General features: G+C 61.8%; 1 protein-coding gene across 3 annotated transcripts in view; it reads left to right on the top strand.

Moving 5' to 3' along the window:
- Positions 1–4,970, top strand: part of NFAM1 (NFAT activating protein with ITAM motif 1) — a 61,315-nt gene extending 56,345 nt beyond the window's left edge. For 2 of the 3 annotated variants that reach the window (XM_081084297.1, XM_081084298.1), the window contains 2 exons: positions 3,085–3,171; positions 4,493–4,965. In XM_081084297.1, the coding sequence (XP_080940423.1) occupies positions 3,085–3,171; positions 4,493–4,552 (147 nt within the window). In that variant the 3' untranslated portion in view covers positions 4,553–4,965. Of the gene's footprint in view, positions 1–3,084; positions 3,172–4,492 lie in introns of all 3 variants that reach the window. The other variant, XM_081084296.1, reaches the window with a different exon arrangement.
- The last annotated feature ends 11,574 nt before the right edge of the window (positions 4,971–16,544 follow it).

The following is a 16,544-nucleotide window of genomic DNA, read 5'->3' as shown; positions in this document are numbered from 1 at the left end:
CTCCCCCTGCTCCTCCTACTCCTCCTGCTCCTTCCTGCTCCTCCTGCTCCCCCTGCTCCCCCTGCTCCTCCTGCTCCTCCTGCTCCTTCCTGCTCCCCCTGCTCCTCCTGCTCCTCCTGCTCCCCCTGCTCCTCCTGCTCCTCCTGCTCCTCCCTGCTCCTCCCTGCTCCTCCCTGCTCCTTCCTGCTCCTCCTGCTCCTCCTGCTCCCCCTGCTCCTCCTGCTCCTCCTGCTCCCCCTGCTCCTCCTGCTCCTCCTGCTCCTCCTGCTCCTCCCTGCTCCTCCCTGTTCTTCCTGCTCCTCCTGCTCCTTCCTACTCCTCCCACTCATCCCTGCTCCTCCTGCTCCTCCCTGCAGCAGGGCCTGCCCAACACCAATGCTGTTGCTTCCCACTCAGACCTCCAGTGGCTCCCACCGCCAGCCCCACAGCCTGGCACCAAAGCCTGCAGTGGGGGCTATGCCAGCCCGGGCTCCTGGCACTGCAGGGGGCTGCTCGCCTGAGACATGCCAGGCGCTCCTTCTCCACGCTTCCTTGGTCACGGGGGTGGGTATTACAGGGGACCAATATCCAGGACCCTTGGTTAGGCCCTGGCCCAAGGCAGCCGACTTCAGCTCTGTCCTCAGGCTGCCTGGAGGAAGGCCTTGGCATTGACTTCACAGCTCTGCCAGGGCCAATACCATTCGGGTTGGCGCCATTGCCCACTGGGCAGCAGGAGGGGACATGGAGGGGCTGAGTCCCAGACAAAAAGTCCCAGCACAGGCCAGCACAGCACAGCACAGCACAGCCCAGCACAGCCCAGCCCAGCCCAGCCCAGCACAGCCCAGCCCAGACCAGCCCAGTGCAGCCCATTCAGAGGCCTGGCCTCCTCTCCCCGCAGGCACAGCCTGAGGCAGGCAGGCCTCACCACCATTGAAGAAGGTGGGGGTCTGGTTCAGACCCTCACAGGCTGTCCTGTCACTGAGGCTGCCCTGCAGTCCCAGCCCGGTGATGCAGGTCACACCTGGATGCAAAGGCGGCAGCAGGCCAGGACCTGTCAGCGCTTCCCTGCCAGCTGCTGACTGACAGCCCCTCTCAGACCTCCCTGCCCTCAGCCCCCAGCTGCTCCTGCCAGCACGGCCACCTGCTGGTGTGGGCAGAGGCCGGTGTGGGCAGAGGCCGGTGTGGGCAGGGGCCGGTGTGGGCAGGGGCCGGTGTGGTCAGAGGCCGGTGTGGGCAGGGGCCGGTGTGGCCAGAGGCCCGCGGGGTCCTGGGCAGGGAGCTGTCCCCTGGCTCGGAAAGCCTCTGGCCACACGGGAGCACGAGGAGCGGGGACCAGAGGCCTGAGTTCCGATCTTGGCTCCACTCTGAGGGGCTGTGAGGCTGAGACACCCCTGGGCTCACTAACGTGTGGCGGGCGGCCCCCGTGAGCTGGCCACGCGGGAGGGGGAGCCACCAAGGAGCCCGGACCTGCTCCCGGCCTGGATGTCAGCAAGGAGCCCTTCCCCGCTTCTCTCGGTGACCAGCGTGTCCAGCTTGGAGGGGCGTCACCTCTGTGGAGGTCCAGGCCTGGGTGGACAGGGGCGAGGCCCAGGGCCACTGAGGCACAGAGCGCCATTCATGTGCCAGGCCGCGGGTGGTGGCAGTGCTCGGGGCAGGCACGACGCCCTGACAGGGCAGCGCAGGCCCGGACAGTGCGGTGCCATAACTCCCACTGAGCGCAGTGCAGTGCCCACATGGCCCTCAGGCGGAGGGCGTCAGGCCTCTAGCTGCCCCCAGGCCGCTGTGGCCTAAAGCCGGGGGCTGTCCGAGCTGGCGCCCCTCTCCCAAGACCCACCCTCTTTCTGACTCCGAGGCCCTTGAACTGGTCCCCAGGGCCACCTTGCCAGCCCTGTGAGTGATGCCCATGACATGAGGGTCTCCCAAGGGCCCGATGGTTTATTACACGGCTTTCATGCCCCAATACCTCCCGTGCCTCCTCCTCGCCTCTGCGTCTCCCCCCCTCTTGCCTCAGAGCACCACCTGTCTCTCAGCCTGCCTCAGCAACCCCTGCTTGCCTGTTGCCAGGGAAACCACCGCCTTGGCAACCAGCCGGCATCCCTGTGACATGGGCATGTGGGAAGGGAAGGTTCCTGCCTCTTGCTGAGGCTGTGGGTGGCTCTGCTCCGAGTCCCAAGCAGGGTCCAGGCTGTGACCACAGAGAGGGGAGGGAGGCGTCAGGCCTCCTTGGATGCTCATTCAACTGATGATGATTCAGCAGTTATTAAGCACCTACTATTTTCCAGACCCTGTGCTGGGCCCGTCATGCACAGTATCTCGCTTAATTGTGCGTTGAGCCTGCGAGATCGATGTGATTATTCCCATTCTACAGACGAGGAAACAGAGGCACAGGAAGGTTCAGGCGCTGCCTATGGCTGGCAGGGATCAGAGCTAAGAGCTGAACCTAGTCTTGTCTGATTTCAAAGCCCTGGTTCTTTCCACCATCCCGAGGGCCCTGGTCAGGCCTCTCACGGCTGGGCCGAGGGTGTGTGTCGTCCCAAACACACACCCGGTGAGCGAGCAGCCCTCTGTGGCCTCTGTTGGTGCTGTCTCCGAGTGTGCCAAGCACAGCCAGAGGTTCCGAGACCCAGGCTAACCAGGTGCAGCTTGATGAGAGAGGAGTGTGACCCCAGTGGGTGCCAGGTCATCTGTGAGTGTCGGCTGGGGTGGGCGTCACGGGAGATCTGGATGGTGTGGCTGGGTGGGACCCTCACGGGCAGGGGTTTTGGGCCAGGGGAGTAAGGGTGGCTGGCAGAAGGGCATCATTGCCACTATGGCCATAGTGTCTGGGGCTGCTGGCTGGAGCCTTGAGGTGGTGTGAGGGAGGTGGCAGGGGGAGGACGGTGAGGAGTCACCCTGTACAGGCGGGAAAGGGGAGCAGTGGCTCTAAGAGAGGGAATGCAGGTACAGAGGTGGGCAGCGTGACCAGGCACGGTATGGCGGGCGAGGCGGGCAGCCCCTCACAGACTGGCCCAGAGGGTTCTGCCCATCCTCTGAGCTCTCGCAGCTGCTGGGCCAGGCCCTGCCCCTCTGTTCCCATCCCTCTGACCCTCACGCCGTCTCCTGCAGGCCCTGCAGCGCCAGGACACGGAGGTCTACGCCTGCATGCAGAGCGAGGCCGGCAGCCCGCCCCCCAGGAGGTCCTTTCTCTCCCAGGTATGCAGGGGCAGCCAGCCTGGCTCCTCTTAGCTCCGTCCGACCCTCTCATGGTGACATGGGGGGAAATAGGGCCACGGGGGAGCCCTGCTGTTGAATCGGAGCCGCTCCCCAGGCAGCTGGCCTGGCCCCGTGAGCACTGGGAGGTTGGAACCCCTGCTCCACCCCTGACCAGCCGGCAGCCGCCCCCCCCCCACCCCCGTGCCCGAGGCTCCTGCCTGTGAACTGAGGAGCTGGACAGCACCCACCTCACAGATGTGCCATGAGGGCCGGATGCTGTAGGGGGCCCAGAAGGTGCCAGTGCGACGCACGCCATGGTAGCTCCCACTGGGCACCATGAGTTCCGCACTGGCTAGTCAGGCGGAGGGTGTTAGTCCCCTAGCTGCCCCCAGGCGGGTGTTGGCTGGACTCAGCGGCCGGAGTCTGAGCTGGCGCCCGCCTGGCCTGGCCTGGGCAGGGCAGGGCTCCCTGATTGTCACGCTGGGGGCCAAGGCGTTGTACTTAATCACGATTCTCTTTCACACCTCAGTTTGCTCATCTGTAAAGTGGATGAGTGACACTTGGCTGCAAAACCGAGTGCCCCTGCGTTCAAATGAGTTCCGAGTGAAGTAACATCGACAGCGGAGATGTGGACCCGGGAAAGCAGGAGGGGCTGTTAGGCGGATGCAGGAACCCGTGGGCGGGGGTAGGCCGTGGGCACCTTGGAGGAGCATCAGGGAGTGAGCAGGGCTGATGCTTGGTCTCCCCCGGCACAGGGCGCCCCGGCTGGTACTGTTTAGTGAATCTCAAAGCTCTTCTGATACTAGGCCTTGACCCCTAAAGATGTCTGGGCCATTCCAGGCGGTGCCCACCCTGTGCCAGGCCTTGGGGTGCTGGCCAGGATGCTAAGACATGTCCCTGCCCTCCAGGAGCCTTGGGGCTGCAAGAATAGGGTCACTGACCTGGCAAACACACAGAGACATGGGGGCTCCGTCCGAGAGGTGGGCTCTGGGGAGGGACAGACCGGGGCTGGGAGGGGGTCTTAGGGTGAGTAGGAGGTTTGGGGGGAACAGGTGGGGTCGAAGGAATAGCCCAGACAGAGGGAGGAGCAGGTGGGGAGGCCCTGAGGCAGCAACAGGGAGGGGGGCGGGGGGGGTGAGGGGGACAGGAGGGCAGAGAGCAGGGTTGGAGTGGTGGGAAGAGGCTGGCGAGCTGGGCTGGGACAGGACAGGCTTCCCTGTCACAGCCGCACAGGAAGCATCGGCTGCTTTGCCTCTGACCAGAACTAGGCTGGTGTCGGTCTGTCCTTTCCCTACCTGTTATTTTTCATTTCTTTCCCCAGGAGAATGCGCACAGGTTTCAGGATGAGAGCGAATTTAACCTCGTCTATGAAAACCTCTAGGACCAGCTCTGCCTGCCCGTAGGTCCCGCGCGGATCAGAGGCTCTGGGGCCCCCCTCCCTCCAGAGGACTTGATCGGGACCAAGAGTGAGGCCTCGGGGCACCCGGCACTCACCCCCACATTCCAGGCCTTCCTGCCTCGGCCTGCACCCACCCCCAGAGGCACCCACCGCGTGTTTCTCGTCTCCAGGCTTTTGTCCAAGTTGTGCCCTCTGCCCGGGGCCCCTCCTCAGCCTTCAAGGGCTCTCATGGGCCCCCCACTCCCAGAGCCCTCCTCACCCTCTGCGCTGTCCTGGCACCAGCCGGTACCACGGCCTACAAGGCCCCCTGAGACTCTCACGGGGGACCCGGCAAGGGACCCTGGTCAGTGCTGTGTGCACAGCAAGTGGGAAATAAAGGAGCAACGATGACTATGCCCCCACCTCTCTGCCCCTGCCCACCGAGGCCAAAGGTGCAAGGTGACCGCACCCGGTGGCCCTGGGCTGGCCTTGGGGACAGAGCCGGAGGCTGAGCAGGTGGCCGAGTGCGGTGGGGGGGAGGGGGGCAGGGAGGTCTGGTCACCGCAGAGAGGAAGGGATCCAGCATGTCCTGAGTGGGGGGCGGGGGGGAGTGCTGGTTAACCAGGAGCTCAACAACCTAAAGCTCTGCCCCCAACAAGGACCCCAAGGTTGTCTCCCCCGCCTGGCCCTTTGCACCCGTGGTGCCAACTGCTTCCGTATCCCCTGCCCCTCAGGCCTTCTTGGCCTCAGCTGCTCCTCCTTCCACCCTAAGCCCCCCTTGTCTGGCTGTCCTGACCCCACCCTCCTCCTCTGTCTTTATCTGCATTACACCGGCCAGGGTCCCCGGGGATGGAGGACAGCCCCTGCCCTCCCGGCCACCTCTCTCCATCGCGGTCCAGCTCCATGGTTTGGTGCCCGGGGCCTCCCCTGGCTGGGTGGAGGGGTCCCTTCACGTTGCAGAAGCTCAGGCCCCGTGTGGACAGTGGTCCCCCAGTGCCTGGCCCTGTGCCATTTCCACTAGACCCAGTGTGCACGGGGGCCCCCCATTCTGCGTGGAAACCCATCTCGCAGGAAGTCAGGAGCTAAGGGGCAGATCACCCAGGCTGCTGGGCTGTCCCCACCCCTCCCTCAGCTCCCCATTGTTTTCTCATTTGTAAAATGGACAAGCCAGTCCTCCCTCCCCGCCCCCAACTGCCCCTCACACACAAACCTCGAGTGTGGAGGGAAGGGTGGGGGGCCGGATCCTGGTAGAAAGTCGGGGTGGAGGGTGGCTATGGGCCGACTTCCGGAAGAAGCGCCCCCCCTCTGCTGGGTGACAGGAGCCTCCCTGGGTCCTCACCTCCCAGCTGGCTGCCCCCCCCCTGCCCCCCGCAGCGAGCGCACAGCAAGCAGGGCTCTGAGCTGGGTGAGGTTGATGGAGAGGCCTCTGGGCGCAGGAGGCTGGAGCTGAGCGAACCCCGTGCTGCTTAGCCAGACGCAGCTGCCCTGAGGCCCGTCCAGGTTCTGGCTCCACAGCCTGGGCAGCGGCCAGTGGGAGTGGGGGCGAGGGGAGCCTGCTGCTCGGGGTGCAGTGAGCCTCCCCAAGAAACCCAAAGCCAGCCAGACCAGGAGGCTGCTTCCCTGGGCCTGGGTCTCTCGTCCTCAGCCCCTGGGCCCCAGGCCCTCTGGCTGGAAACCAGCCTTTTCCAGTTGGCCCCGAGGGTAGGGAGGGGAGCCTGGCAGGGTTACCCCCAGGCCGGGCTCTGGGCCCCAGCAGGCTGCCCTGCCCCCACACTCTTCTCCACCCGGGTCCTGTCCTCCTTCCTTCCACCGCTCCCACCTCACCAGGAGCAAAACCCCAACTCCTCCCTGTGGCTTCTGGGGCCCCCAGGGACCTACCAGTCGCCTGCTGTGGAGCAGACATTGCCAGCGCAGCGGAGCCTGGTTCAGGGCAAGGCTGGGAGCCAGGCGGCTTTCATGTGAGCAGGACAGAGGCAGGAGGAGGAGGAGGAGGGTCAGGGTGAAGTGGGGACCCTCGGAGGCACTTTGACACGGGCGAAGGTGGAGGGGGAGTGGGGGGAAGAGTTCTGAGACACCAGATGTGGAGCAAAGAAGACTGAGCACCTCCCTCCCTCCCCCTCCCCCCTCCCCCTCCCCCCCAGGACGGAGAGCCCATGGAGATGGGCTGTTGCAGGGCAGGGGCGAGGTGTGGCAGGCTACCCCAGCCGGCGCAGGTGGCAGAGGGGGGCGGGGACAGAGAGCACCTACAGACAGGCTGGTAGCCTGGGTGTGACTGAAGGGGTGCAGAGGAGAGAGGGACCACCTTGAAGGACATTTTGGGGCTGGTGGCTGGGCCTCCCCAGTTCCGCCTCTCAGCAGCCATGTCCACTTGAGCTGGGTTTCAGTGACAAGCAAGACCACTCAGCGTGCTCAGAGGGGACGGAGGGGGAACCCTGCTCTGCACAGGCTCAGCGGGGGTGCAGAGGGCGTGGGGGGGCCTGGTGTGCTGTCCCTTCCCCACAAATCCTTCAGGAAAAGCAGGCTGCGGGCTGGGGGCCCAGGCTCTGTGGCTGCCCCAAAGGGAGCACCTGTGTGTATCTGTGTGTGTGTATCTGTGTGTGTGTATCTGTGTGTGTGTATCTGTGTGTGTGTATCTGTGTGTGTGTGTGGGGGGGGGGTGTATGTGGGGAGGTGCTCAGGAGGGGCTAGCGAGTGACAGCAGTGGAGAGAGCGCCCCAGGAAGGGAGCCGATGGGGAGCAAGTGAGGCCCAGGAGAAGGGAGCCTTGGACCCTAAGGTGGGTGGCAGCCACCCTGGGGTGGCCTGGGCCTAGAACTGCAGCCCCGAGGGCCAGGCTGCCGGTGCTGCTGCCCCCTGTCCGCCCGGCCCCAGCCCCAAGGCCCCATCGAAGGGGGTCTCGGGATGCTCTCCTGCCGGGCCTGCCCTGTGCTCCCGTGCCCGGCATCCCCACCACCTCTGCTCCTGGGTCATGCCGCCACCTTTTTCAGAGCCTCGGCGTCTGAAACGCACTTCTGATGCCCACTGTGCCCTGCCCGGGCTCCCAGCCGCCCGCCCGCCCTCTGCCCTGCTCCCTCAGCTCTTGCCAGAGAAACCGTCCCTGGAAACCAAACCGCAGAGCGGGTGTGGGAAGTGCGGGGGCCCCTCCCAGGCAACAATTTCCAGAGGATTCTGCAAAGCAGAGTTTCCATGGGAACACGTGCCGGGTGCAGGGGGAACCCCACCTTCACAGCCAGCATCGCGGGTCCTTGGCAAGGGGCACAGCCACTGCCTCTTGGCACCAGCCCTCACTCTCCTGAAATCAAGTTACAGGCACATTTGCCCTTTTTACCTTCGAATTGATAGGCCGCGCTCCACCCTGAGGGTGCCTCTGGGGTTTCCGGGATGGGTTTTTATGTCGTTCAATCGCTTTCTTGGCAGAGCGCTCAGCCAGGAGGGGTGGCTGAGGCCTCGGCCCAGCCGGCTCACCGAGTGCGTCTCTCTGTCCCTCCTGGGTGCCCGCGGATGTCCCTTGTCCACCTGTGGGGCCTCTGCATCCCCGAATCCAGACTCCAAGAGTTGGGGACCTGGCATGAGGCACCGAGACACCTTCCTCCCCAGGCCCCCCTGACCTGCAGTCGTAGCCACAGCCTCCGAGCCTGACCGAGCCTGGGTCAGGCCCTGCCCTCTGCACTAGGTGTTGGTATGTATTTTTTAAAAACTATATTTTTATTGACTTCAGAAAGGAAGGGAGAGGGAGAGAGAGATGGAAACACCAATGATGAGAGAGAATCATCGATCAGCTGCCTCCTGCACGCCACTCACCGGGGATCGAGTCCACAACCCGGGCCTGTGCCCTGACTGGGACTCAAACCGTGCCCTCCTGGTTCATAGGTTGACGCTCAACCACTGAGCCACACTGCCAGGCAGTATGCATTTTTTAACGCATCTACGCGGGTGAGGCGGGGCCTATTGCGGTACAACAGAGCACAGGAAAGTGGAATTCCTTCGATGCTCTTGCCACCTCCGACCCTCCATCCCAGCCCCTTCCCGGAGCTGACCACTGAGCCATCTGGGTGTGCTCTCTTCCGGGCAGGCCACGGTTATTGCACTGACACACGTGGATGCACATATACAGGCACGTAGGGTAGACCGTCCTGTGTGGGGTCTGAAGAGCTTACATGGCACCTTCTGTAGTGTTATTGGTCTTTTTTTAAAATATTTTATTGATTTCTTACAGAGAGGAAGGGAGAGGGATAGAGAGTTAGAAACATTGATGAGAGAGGAACATCGATCAGCTGCCTCCTGCACATCTCCCACTGGGGATGTGCCTGCAACCAAGGTACATGCCCTTGACCGGGATCGAACCTGGGACCCTTCAGTCCGCAGGCCGACACTCTATCCACTGAGCCACACCGGTCAGGGCTACTGTATTAGCCTTGCTGTGTTCACGCAGCCCCCGAGGTGGGGGCCTGTGGTGACAGCTCATCAGCCGCCAGGCTCTGCTCACAGCGGGGACTCACAGGCCAGGACCCTAATTCGATCAGGCTCCCGTCATGGCCTTGGCCGCTGTTCACAATTCTTCTGCGTCCCCGCAGGGGCTGCAGGGACGCCCTCGGACACACGGCACCTGTCAGGGTGTGGACGTGTCCTCACCGGCGCTGCCGGCTCCTGCGCCGAGCGGGGCCGGTCTCTGCTCCTCAGGCCGTTTATCCGCAGCATCCCACTTACTCCTGGAAACGGCCTGTGAAGCGGGGGCTGGTCTCCCCCTTTTACCAAAGCAGATGATCCAGAGAAGCGGACTGGCTAAAGGTCATACGGCCCAGAGGGGGCGTCGCTGGGCCGGCTCCCGCTGTGTACAGGGCGGGGGGGTTCCGGGGCGGGGAGGGGGGCAGAAGGAGCCTTAGAGGGCTTGGTGCATCCAGGCTCGGGGAAGCCCGTGAAGGGACCAATTTTCTTCCCAGATGGCCTGTCAGCTCACACTGCTCACACCCGGGGTCTCAGCACCGTGGGGTCGGCCCCCCCCCCCTGCAGTGGTCTATCTCCTTGGGCAGATGGAGTCAGTAGAGGTGGAGGGGCCTGGTCTCAGGCCTCCCTGGCAATTGCAGGCGCAGCTCACCTGGAGGTGTGAGGCGCCTCCTGGAAGCTCTATCATCTGGGATAATGCTGCTGCAATTGGCATCGTTCCCCACTTACAATCCTCCCGCCACCTGAAAACCTACTTGCAAAGGCTATATCTGGAGAGGGTTTAATTTTACCACTGTGTGGACCCCGAGGGGCCGAGGAGGAGCAGGGCTTTTTCTGTCCCCCTTTTGCCCGCCGCCCCCCCCTCCCCGGCCCATCCCCATCCCCAGTGAGTGCCATAGGCCAGACCTCACTGCCTTGGCTCCCACCGTGGGTCCCAGCTGACCTGGTTCTCTCCCCAGTGCCCCCTTCCTTCCTCCTCCAGCCCACCCATTTAGTCTCCCCCCACCCCTGCCCCCTGCTCTGGAAGCCAGAGCCTCCTGGGGAGAGGGATATGCGTGAATTGATTCGTGGAAAGGAGGTCAGAGCAATGGATGAACTGCTTGGTGGGGGAGGGTGTTCTAGGGAAGGCTTCATGGAAGAGGTGGCACTTGAGCAGGAATTCCTGCCCAGATTCAGAGGTGGGGAGCTTGGCACCTCGTAGATGGGAGCATGGACGGGCCTTGGGGTGACTTGGGCCAGAGGGAGCTGGTCAGAAAGGAGGCTCCTTGGGGGACACCTTGCTTGCCTCTTTCTGTGCCTGACTCATCAGAGGGCTGACGAGCCACTTGTGTAAAGAGTCAGTGCGCCTTTTCCTCAGCTGGAGATTGAGTGCCGGTTCTTGACAAAAGAGGGCGAATGATTCTCCTCCCCCCGCGCCCCCCTCCATTTCCAGGAAGCGATCTCTAATCCGCACGTGACCCATCTGACACAGTGAAAGTGGAGGCAGCCGCTGCTGCACCCACAGCAGCTGGAGAGGCACTGGGAGCCCAGCCCCTCCGCGGGTGGCAGGGGCGGGCTGTGTGCAGGGCTGCTGGAGGCCAGGCCCCGGCCCGGCCCAGGAGACAGGCCAGCAGCAGCCCCTGGGCCAGCAGCAGCCGCGTCACCTCCTGGCTGCCGGGCTGTCAGAGGCCCCGATCGATGCCGCGTGCCTGCGGAGCGGGCGTCAGGGGCCCCGAGCCCTGGCAGGGTGGCTCTGCTAATTGATCCCAGAAGCCCCTGTCGCTGCCAGGGGAGGCCCCGCCGGCTCTGCAGCTCGACTGCTGTCCCTCCCGCTTCACGGGCTCTAGGCGAGGCCAGGCAGCCCTGACCGTGTGGGGCCGGGGCCCTCCGAGCAACCAGCAGAGCTAAGCCCAGTGGGGGTGCAGGGAGCACTGGAGGAGCCCCTGTGGGCCCCTCCGGTCCCAGTCACAGCCACCCCAAGAGCGGCTGGGTCAGTAGGGGAGGCTCCGGGCTGCTCAGGCCCTTAAAACGTTCCCAACTCCCGCCTTTTAGGGCCCAGCCTCCAATGCCCCCAACTCCCTCCAGTAGCCCCGCAGGTACTGCCTCCTGTAGGGGGAGCCCCCGTGCTGTGCGTGGGGAGGGCTGCCGGCCTCCGACTGTTAGGACCAGTCTGTGCAGTGAGTCCCAGGGGGTGGGGGTGCCCTGGAGCCAAGTGCCCGGGTCCAGCTATGAAAATGGTACCTGCGGTGGATACAGGGAGCCCTGACTCAGCCCTCCGCCTCCTGTCCCCACCCCGTCCTGTCCGTGCAGTGGGCGGTCCCTGCTTCCTCTGGTGAAGTGAGGGGCTGGGAGGGGCCCCTCAGCCGCTCCTGTCCCCCATCTCAGTGCTGGAGGACTGAGCCTTCTTTCTGGGATCGAGCCTGGGGTTGGAGATGGCGGGGAGCTTTCGGTCGCTCCATCCCAGAACCACCCCGCCTTCGGGGAGCGGTAGCGACTGCTAACAGGGGTGGGGTCTCTTTACGAGGTGATGAAAATGTTCTGGAATTAGTAGTGCTGATGGTTGCACAACCTTGTGACTATGCTAAAAAGCACTGAATTGTACACTTTCCCGGGGTGAATTTTATGATATGTGAATTATAAATCAATAAGAGGAAACAAAATCTGCCCGTTTGAACACTTTCTGTCAGAGCACACACACATGCGCACACCTCCCTGGGAGCTGATGCAGCTCCGCCCTCCACCCCTTCACCCCTTCACCCCTTCACCCCTTCACCCCTTCACCCCTTCACCCCAGCCGCCCTGCCCTGTCGCCTTTCCTGCCCTTCCTCTGCAGCCTCTCTCAACCTCCAGGCCTGGCACATGAAGCTCCCTCTGCCTAATAATTAAATGCTTACTAAGTTCTTACCTGGAGCTAGACACTGTTCCCATCTCTCTATATAAAAGGCTAATATGCAAAGTATCCCCTCGGGAGTTCAGCGGGGAGACTGGGAGTTTGATCGCTCGCTATGACGTGCGCTGACCACCAGGAGGCGGCCCGGAACAAAGGAAGGCCCTGGCCAGCCCTGATTGCCAGCCAGGCCTAGGGACCCTACCCATGCAACAGGCCTCTAGTTTCATAGATAAGGGAACTGAGGATCAGAGAGATGTAGCAACTTGCCCAAGGCCACACAGCTGGCAGATGCTGCAGCCGAGCTTCAAGCCCCAGAAGTAACTCCAGAGCTTGTGCCGTCTGTGGAGGGCGGAATGACGCCCACGCCCAAGATGTCCACAGCCGGATCCCTAGAACCCATGGGAGACTTTGCCGTGTGACTCAGAATCTTGAGATGGGAGATTATCCCGGATTCTAGGCGGGATTCAGAAGGAGGTAACAGAAGGCAGAGGCAATGGGACTGGGAGCCAGAAAGAGTTGCAGATGCTACGCTGCTGGCTTTGAACGTGGAGGAAGGAACCATGAGCCTGGGAATGAGGCTCTAGAGGCTGAAAGGCAACGAAGCAGAGCTTCTGGATGGATGGAGGTGGCCCTGCCGACACCTTGGTGTCCGCCCAGTGGCACTGGCTTTGGATCTGGCTTCCAGAACTGTAAGAGGATAAATGTGTGCTGTGTTAAGCCACCAAGTTTGTGGTAATTGGTTACAGAAACCCATGAAACAAACACACTCTCCCTCGTGAAGCGTCTGTTCAGCCTTGCAGGCTGGGTCCTCCTGGAGAAGCCCTGCTACGCCCTGGCCACCCGCCCCCCCCCCCCCCCCCCGCCGCCACCCCTCCACACCCCGCCCCAGCCCCGGCTCCTGTGGATGCCTCTTGCAGCTCTCACCTGGAGGCTGCTGTCGCTATGGCCTCTGCTCACCTGACCTTGGGCCTCATCTGTCACTCAGCACTGACCTCACCAGGCTAGCGTCCTCCTCCAATTGGGGCAGGCGCCTGGGGCATGGCAGAGGAGGGAACTGAGGCTCAGAGAGGAGTAGAGAGTGCCCAAGGTCACTCAGCCAGCAAGGTACAAAGCCAGGCTGGAACTTGGGCCTGTCTGAATCCAAAGCTGATGTTCCCAACAACTCCTCTCCCAGGGGACAGTCAATAAATGTCCCTGAATGACCGGAGTGCCCAGGCAGCAGGCACAGGAACCCAGGGGGAGCACATTGTGGTAGGGCCCTCGGGAGCCCCAGGAGGGCAGTCACTCTGCCTGAGCAAACCAAGGAAGGCTTCCTGGAAGTGGGGCCTCGGAGGATGAGGGTAGTTCAGGGAGAGGATATTATGAACAACAGCCTGAAGATGGGTGGAGTGAGATGGCGGGAAAGGTGAGGCGCTCGGGGAGATGACACCAGGCCCAGGTTGTGAAGGGCTTTGGATACCAGGCTGAGGCCTGAGGAGCACATGGAGGTTGGGGAGCAGGAGAGCCAAATCCCTTACACTGTTCTTTTAGGAGGCCACTCGAGGGAGAGGCTCCGGGGAGGGTGGCCTCTTCCGATTGGGAAGCTGCTGAGATCGGCAAAAGCTTAAGGGGCTGAGACTGTGCCGAGGAGGCAGAGGTTGGGGCAGGGGACCAGACTTGACAGCCACTTCAGAGGGGAGGTCAACAAGACCTGCTGACTTGCTGGCCTCGGGGCATAAGGGTGAAGGGGTGTCCATGCCCCCATCCAATGGACAGAGGCTGGTTTCAGCAAACACGACCAGAAGCACAGACATGGAGCCGAAAAGTAAGGAGAAATCCTGGTGGCCACCAGGGGGAGGTGTCCCAAAGATAACAATGGGTCAGGACTCGGGAGACAGGTCAAGGGTGCAGACAGATGGTAAGGAAAAACTGGGAAGGTCACAGTGGCCACAGCTGCAGGATGAATGAGGTAGTCAGGGAAGGTGTACCGAGAGGTGACCAGCGCCCCCAAACCCAGCACCCATCCGGATCCATATGGAATTGAGCCTTTCCTGGTGGGCTCGGCTTTAGGGAAACCTGATAGCAAATTCCAAACCAATAAGAGCAAATAAATGAGTGGTGATTACTGACAATAGGCGAGGGTACACCACGGGGTGCCTCCAAATGGCATCTCCTCCAGTATGTTTTAAGTGCTTTATAGGTCATTAACTACTTGACAGAGAGAGCCTGACACTTAAAGCAAAGAATTCTGTGCCTCTGCCAGGGAAAATCAATCAGAAATGAAGTCAGAGCGTCGCTGGTGTTAGGATGCGCCGGGTGGGCAAACGGGAGTCCGTTTATGCATAATGTTAAGGTCCTCTCCCTTGTGTAAAGTGAGAGGCACAGTTTGAGGTATGTGAGGCCATTTATAACCCCCCACACTGGAGGCTAGCTGTACTGAACCGCCCGCTTTTAAATATTTCGAAGACACGGAAAAGTACAGAGACAAGTTTAAAAATCTAAGCCCCCCCCCCGCCCCACCTGATTCTGACAAATATAACATGACAGCTACGGTGGAAGCACTCACTTTTTAAAAAAAATGTTATTTTTTTTTCTGCCTTTTCAGATCCTTTCGGGGAGGCTTAGGCTGACCACCCACCCCTGCCTAAGACACCGCTCCTTCCTCTGAAATCTGAGTGTAATTACTGCCTCTTTAATTAACTTGGCGATTAATCACCACTTGCTTGTGAAACAGCTTTTATTGTCCTTGTCCATCTTGTATGCGGGATTCGGGTGGGGGCAGGGACCACGAGGTAGGGAGAGGAGGGACAGGCAGGCTGGGCTCTCCTCAGGGCCCCGGACTGGGCAGGGTCTGCTGGAAGGGGAGGCCTGAGGAGGCCGGATGTGCGGACGGCCAGCTCCCTCCCGGCTGATCAGGCAGCGGCCGGGTACCAGAACGGAGATGAGCGGGGATAAGTGGCAAGAGAGCCGTGGCAGGCAGCTAGGAGGGTAACCTACCTGGGCAGCCCACAGCCTCTGTTCCTGTTGTTCCCCTCTGACCAGAAAGTCCTTTCCTGATTGAGCTTTGTTGTGGGTTGTATCGTGTTTCCCAAAGAGATAGCGGCACCTGGGGATGTAACCTGAGTTAGAAATGGGGTTCTTGTAAATGTAGTCAACAGAGGCCATACTGGGTTAGGATGGGCCCTAAATCCAATGGCCGGTGTCTTTAAAAAAAAAAAAAAAAAAAGGATATTATTGATTTCAGAGAGGAATGGAGAGGGAGAGAGAGATAGAAACATCAATGATGAGAGAGAGTCATTGATCGACTGCCACACTGGGGATTGAGCCCTCAACCCGGGCATGTGCCCTGAATGGGAATGGAACCCTGACCTCCTGGTTTATAGGTCAATGCTCAACCACTGAGCCACGCCAGCCAGGCAGCGGCTGGTGTCTTTATAAGCAGCCAAGCGCAGCCCGCCTGAACCCGCTGTTCAGGATCTCAGATAGCATCTTCGTGGTCAATTAAGGCTCCCCACCCAACTGCGGGAACAGCTCCTACACCCTCCTTTGTCAGAGGAAGCCCTCGCCCCATCCCTTGTCAGAGACCACCTCACAATCCAAAGGACCCACCTGAGGGGTGGCAGGGGCTGCCGTCCCCCCAGAATAGCATGCCCACTCAAGTGAGTTTGCTTAATGGTAGCTTTCCTGGCTCCTCCCACATGCCCCACCCTCAGAGGTGGGCAAGGCAGCCGGGTGGGAGCAGTGCTTCTAACTTCCCCGGTGATTTAGAGAGGAGGCGGCCGCAGGGAGGGAGAGACAGGGCCCAGCGGGCTCCCGACCGGGAGGCTGGGGCTGTCTCATTCCTAACGCACTGTGCCCAAGCGCAGAGCTAAGTACAGTAGTGTGTTCATTGAAATAACGCGTCTTCTGACACATCCGCTCCAATCCAACACTCGCTTTGATAGATAGGAAACTGAGACCCTGACCCTCCACGGGGCATCGCTGTGTGATCTGAGGTCCGGGTTACAAGCATGTCCCACTTTCAGTGCCCCCGTTCACTCCCAGGCGACAGCATTTCCCGCACCCCAGCCTCCCTGATCTTAAAGGAGAACAGCAACAGCAGCCGTAGCGATAGCGCTAAAAACCTGTGCGCACATTTTCCAGAAAACCAGTCGGCAAACCCGTTTTGAACACCTACTACGTGCCCGGCCTGGGGGATACAGTGGTGAGCGGCGCGAACCTTGGGTGCCGACCTCAAGGTCCTCCCTATTTGGTAGGAAAGGACAAAAACAAACAAACTCGGGTGGTTAAGTGTTTTGCTGGAGGGCACAGAAACGGCCAGGAAAAGCCTGCAGATGTCAGGGGCCCGAAAGAGAACGGTGGGGACCGTAAAGAAAAGGCGAAGGATGAAACCCATAACCCCCACCCCCACGGCCTGAGCCCGTTCTTCCGCTCAGCCAATCAGGCGTCAGCATCGCCGGTTGGCCGACCAATCAGCAGCCGGAACAGGAGCGCTGGTCGCGGGCCACGGCTTCCCCCCGGAGGGCGGCCGGAGCGCCGGTGCCCCGCCCGCCCCGCCCTCGGCCCCGCCCCAGGCCCCGCCCCGCCCCGCGTCGGCCGGCCGCGCCTGCCTGAAGCCCCCGGGCCAGCGGCCGGCGGCGGGGGTCGAGTATTGTCCTAAAGGCCGCAAAAGGAGGAACGGGGGGAGGTGGGGGGACAGCCACGT

This window comes from Myotis nattereri (genome assembly GCF_964212035.1).
Source record: "Myotis nattereri genome assembly, chromosome: 2".
NCBI classification, from domain to species: domain Eukaryota; kingdom Metazoa; phylum Chordata; class Mammalia; order Chiroptera; family Vespertilionidae; genus Myotis; species Myotis nattereri.
This window is presented reverse-complemented; position numbering and strand designations above follow the sequence as displayed.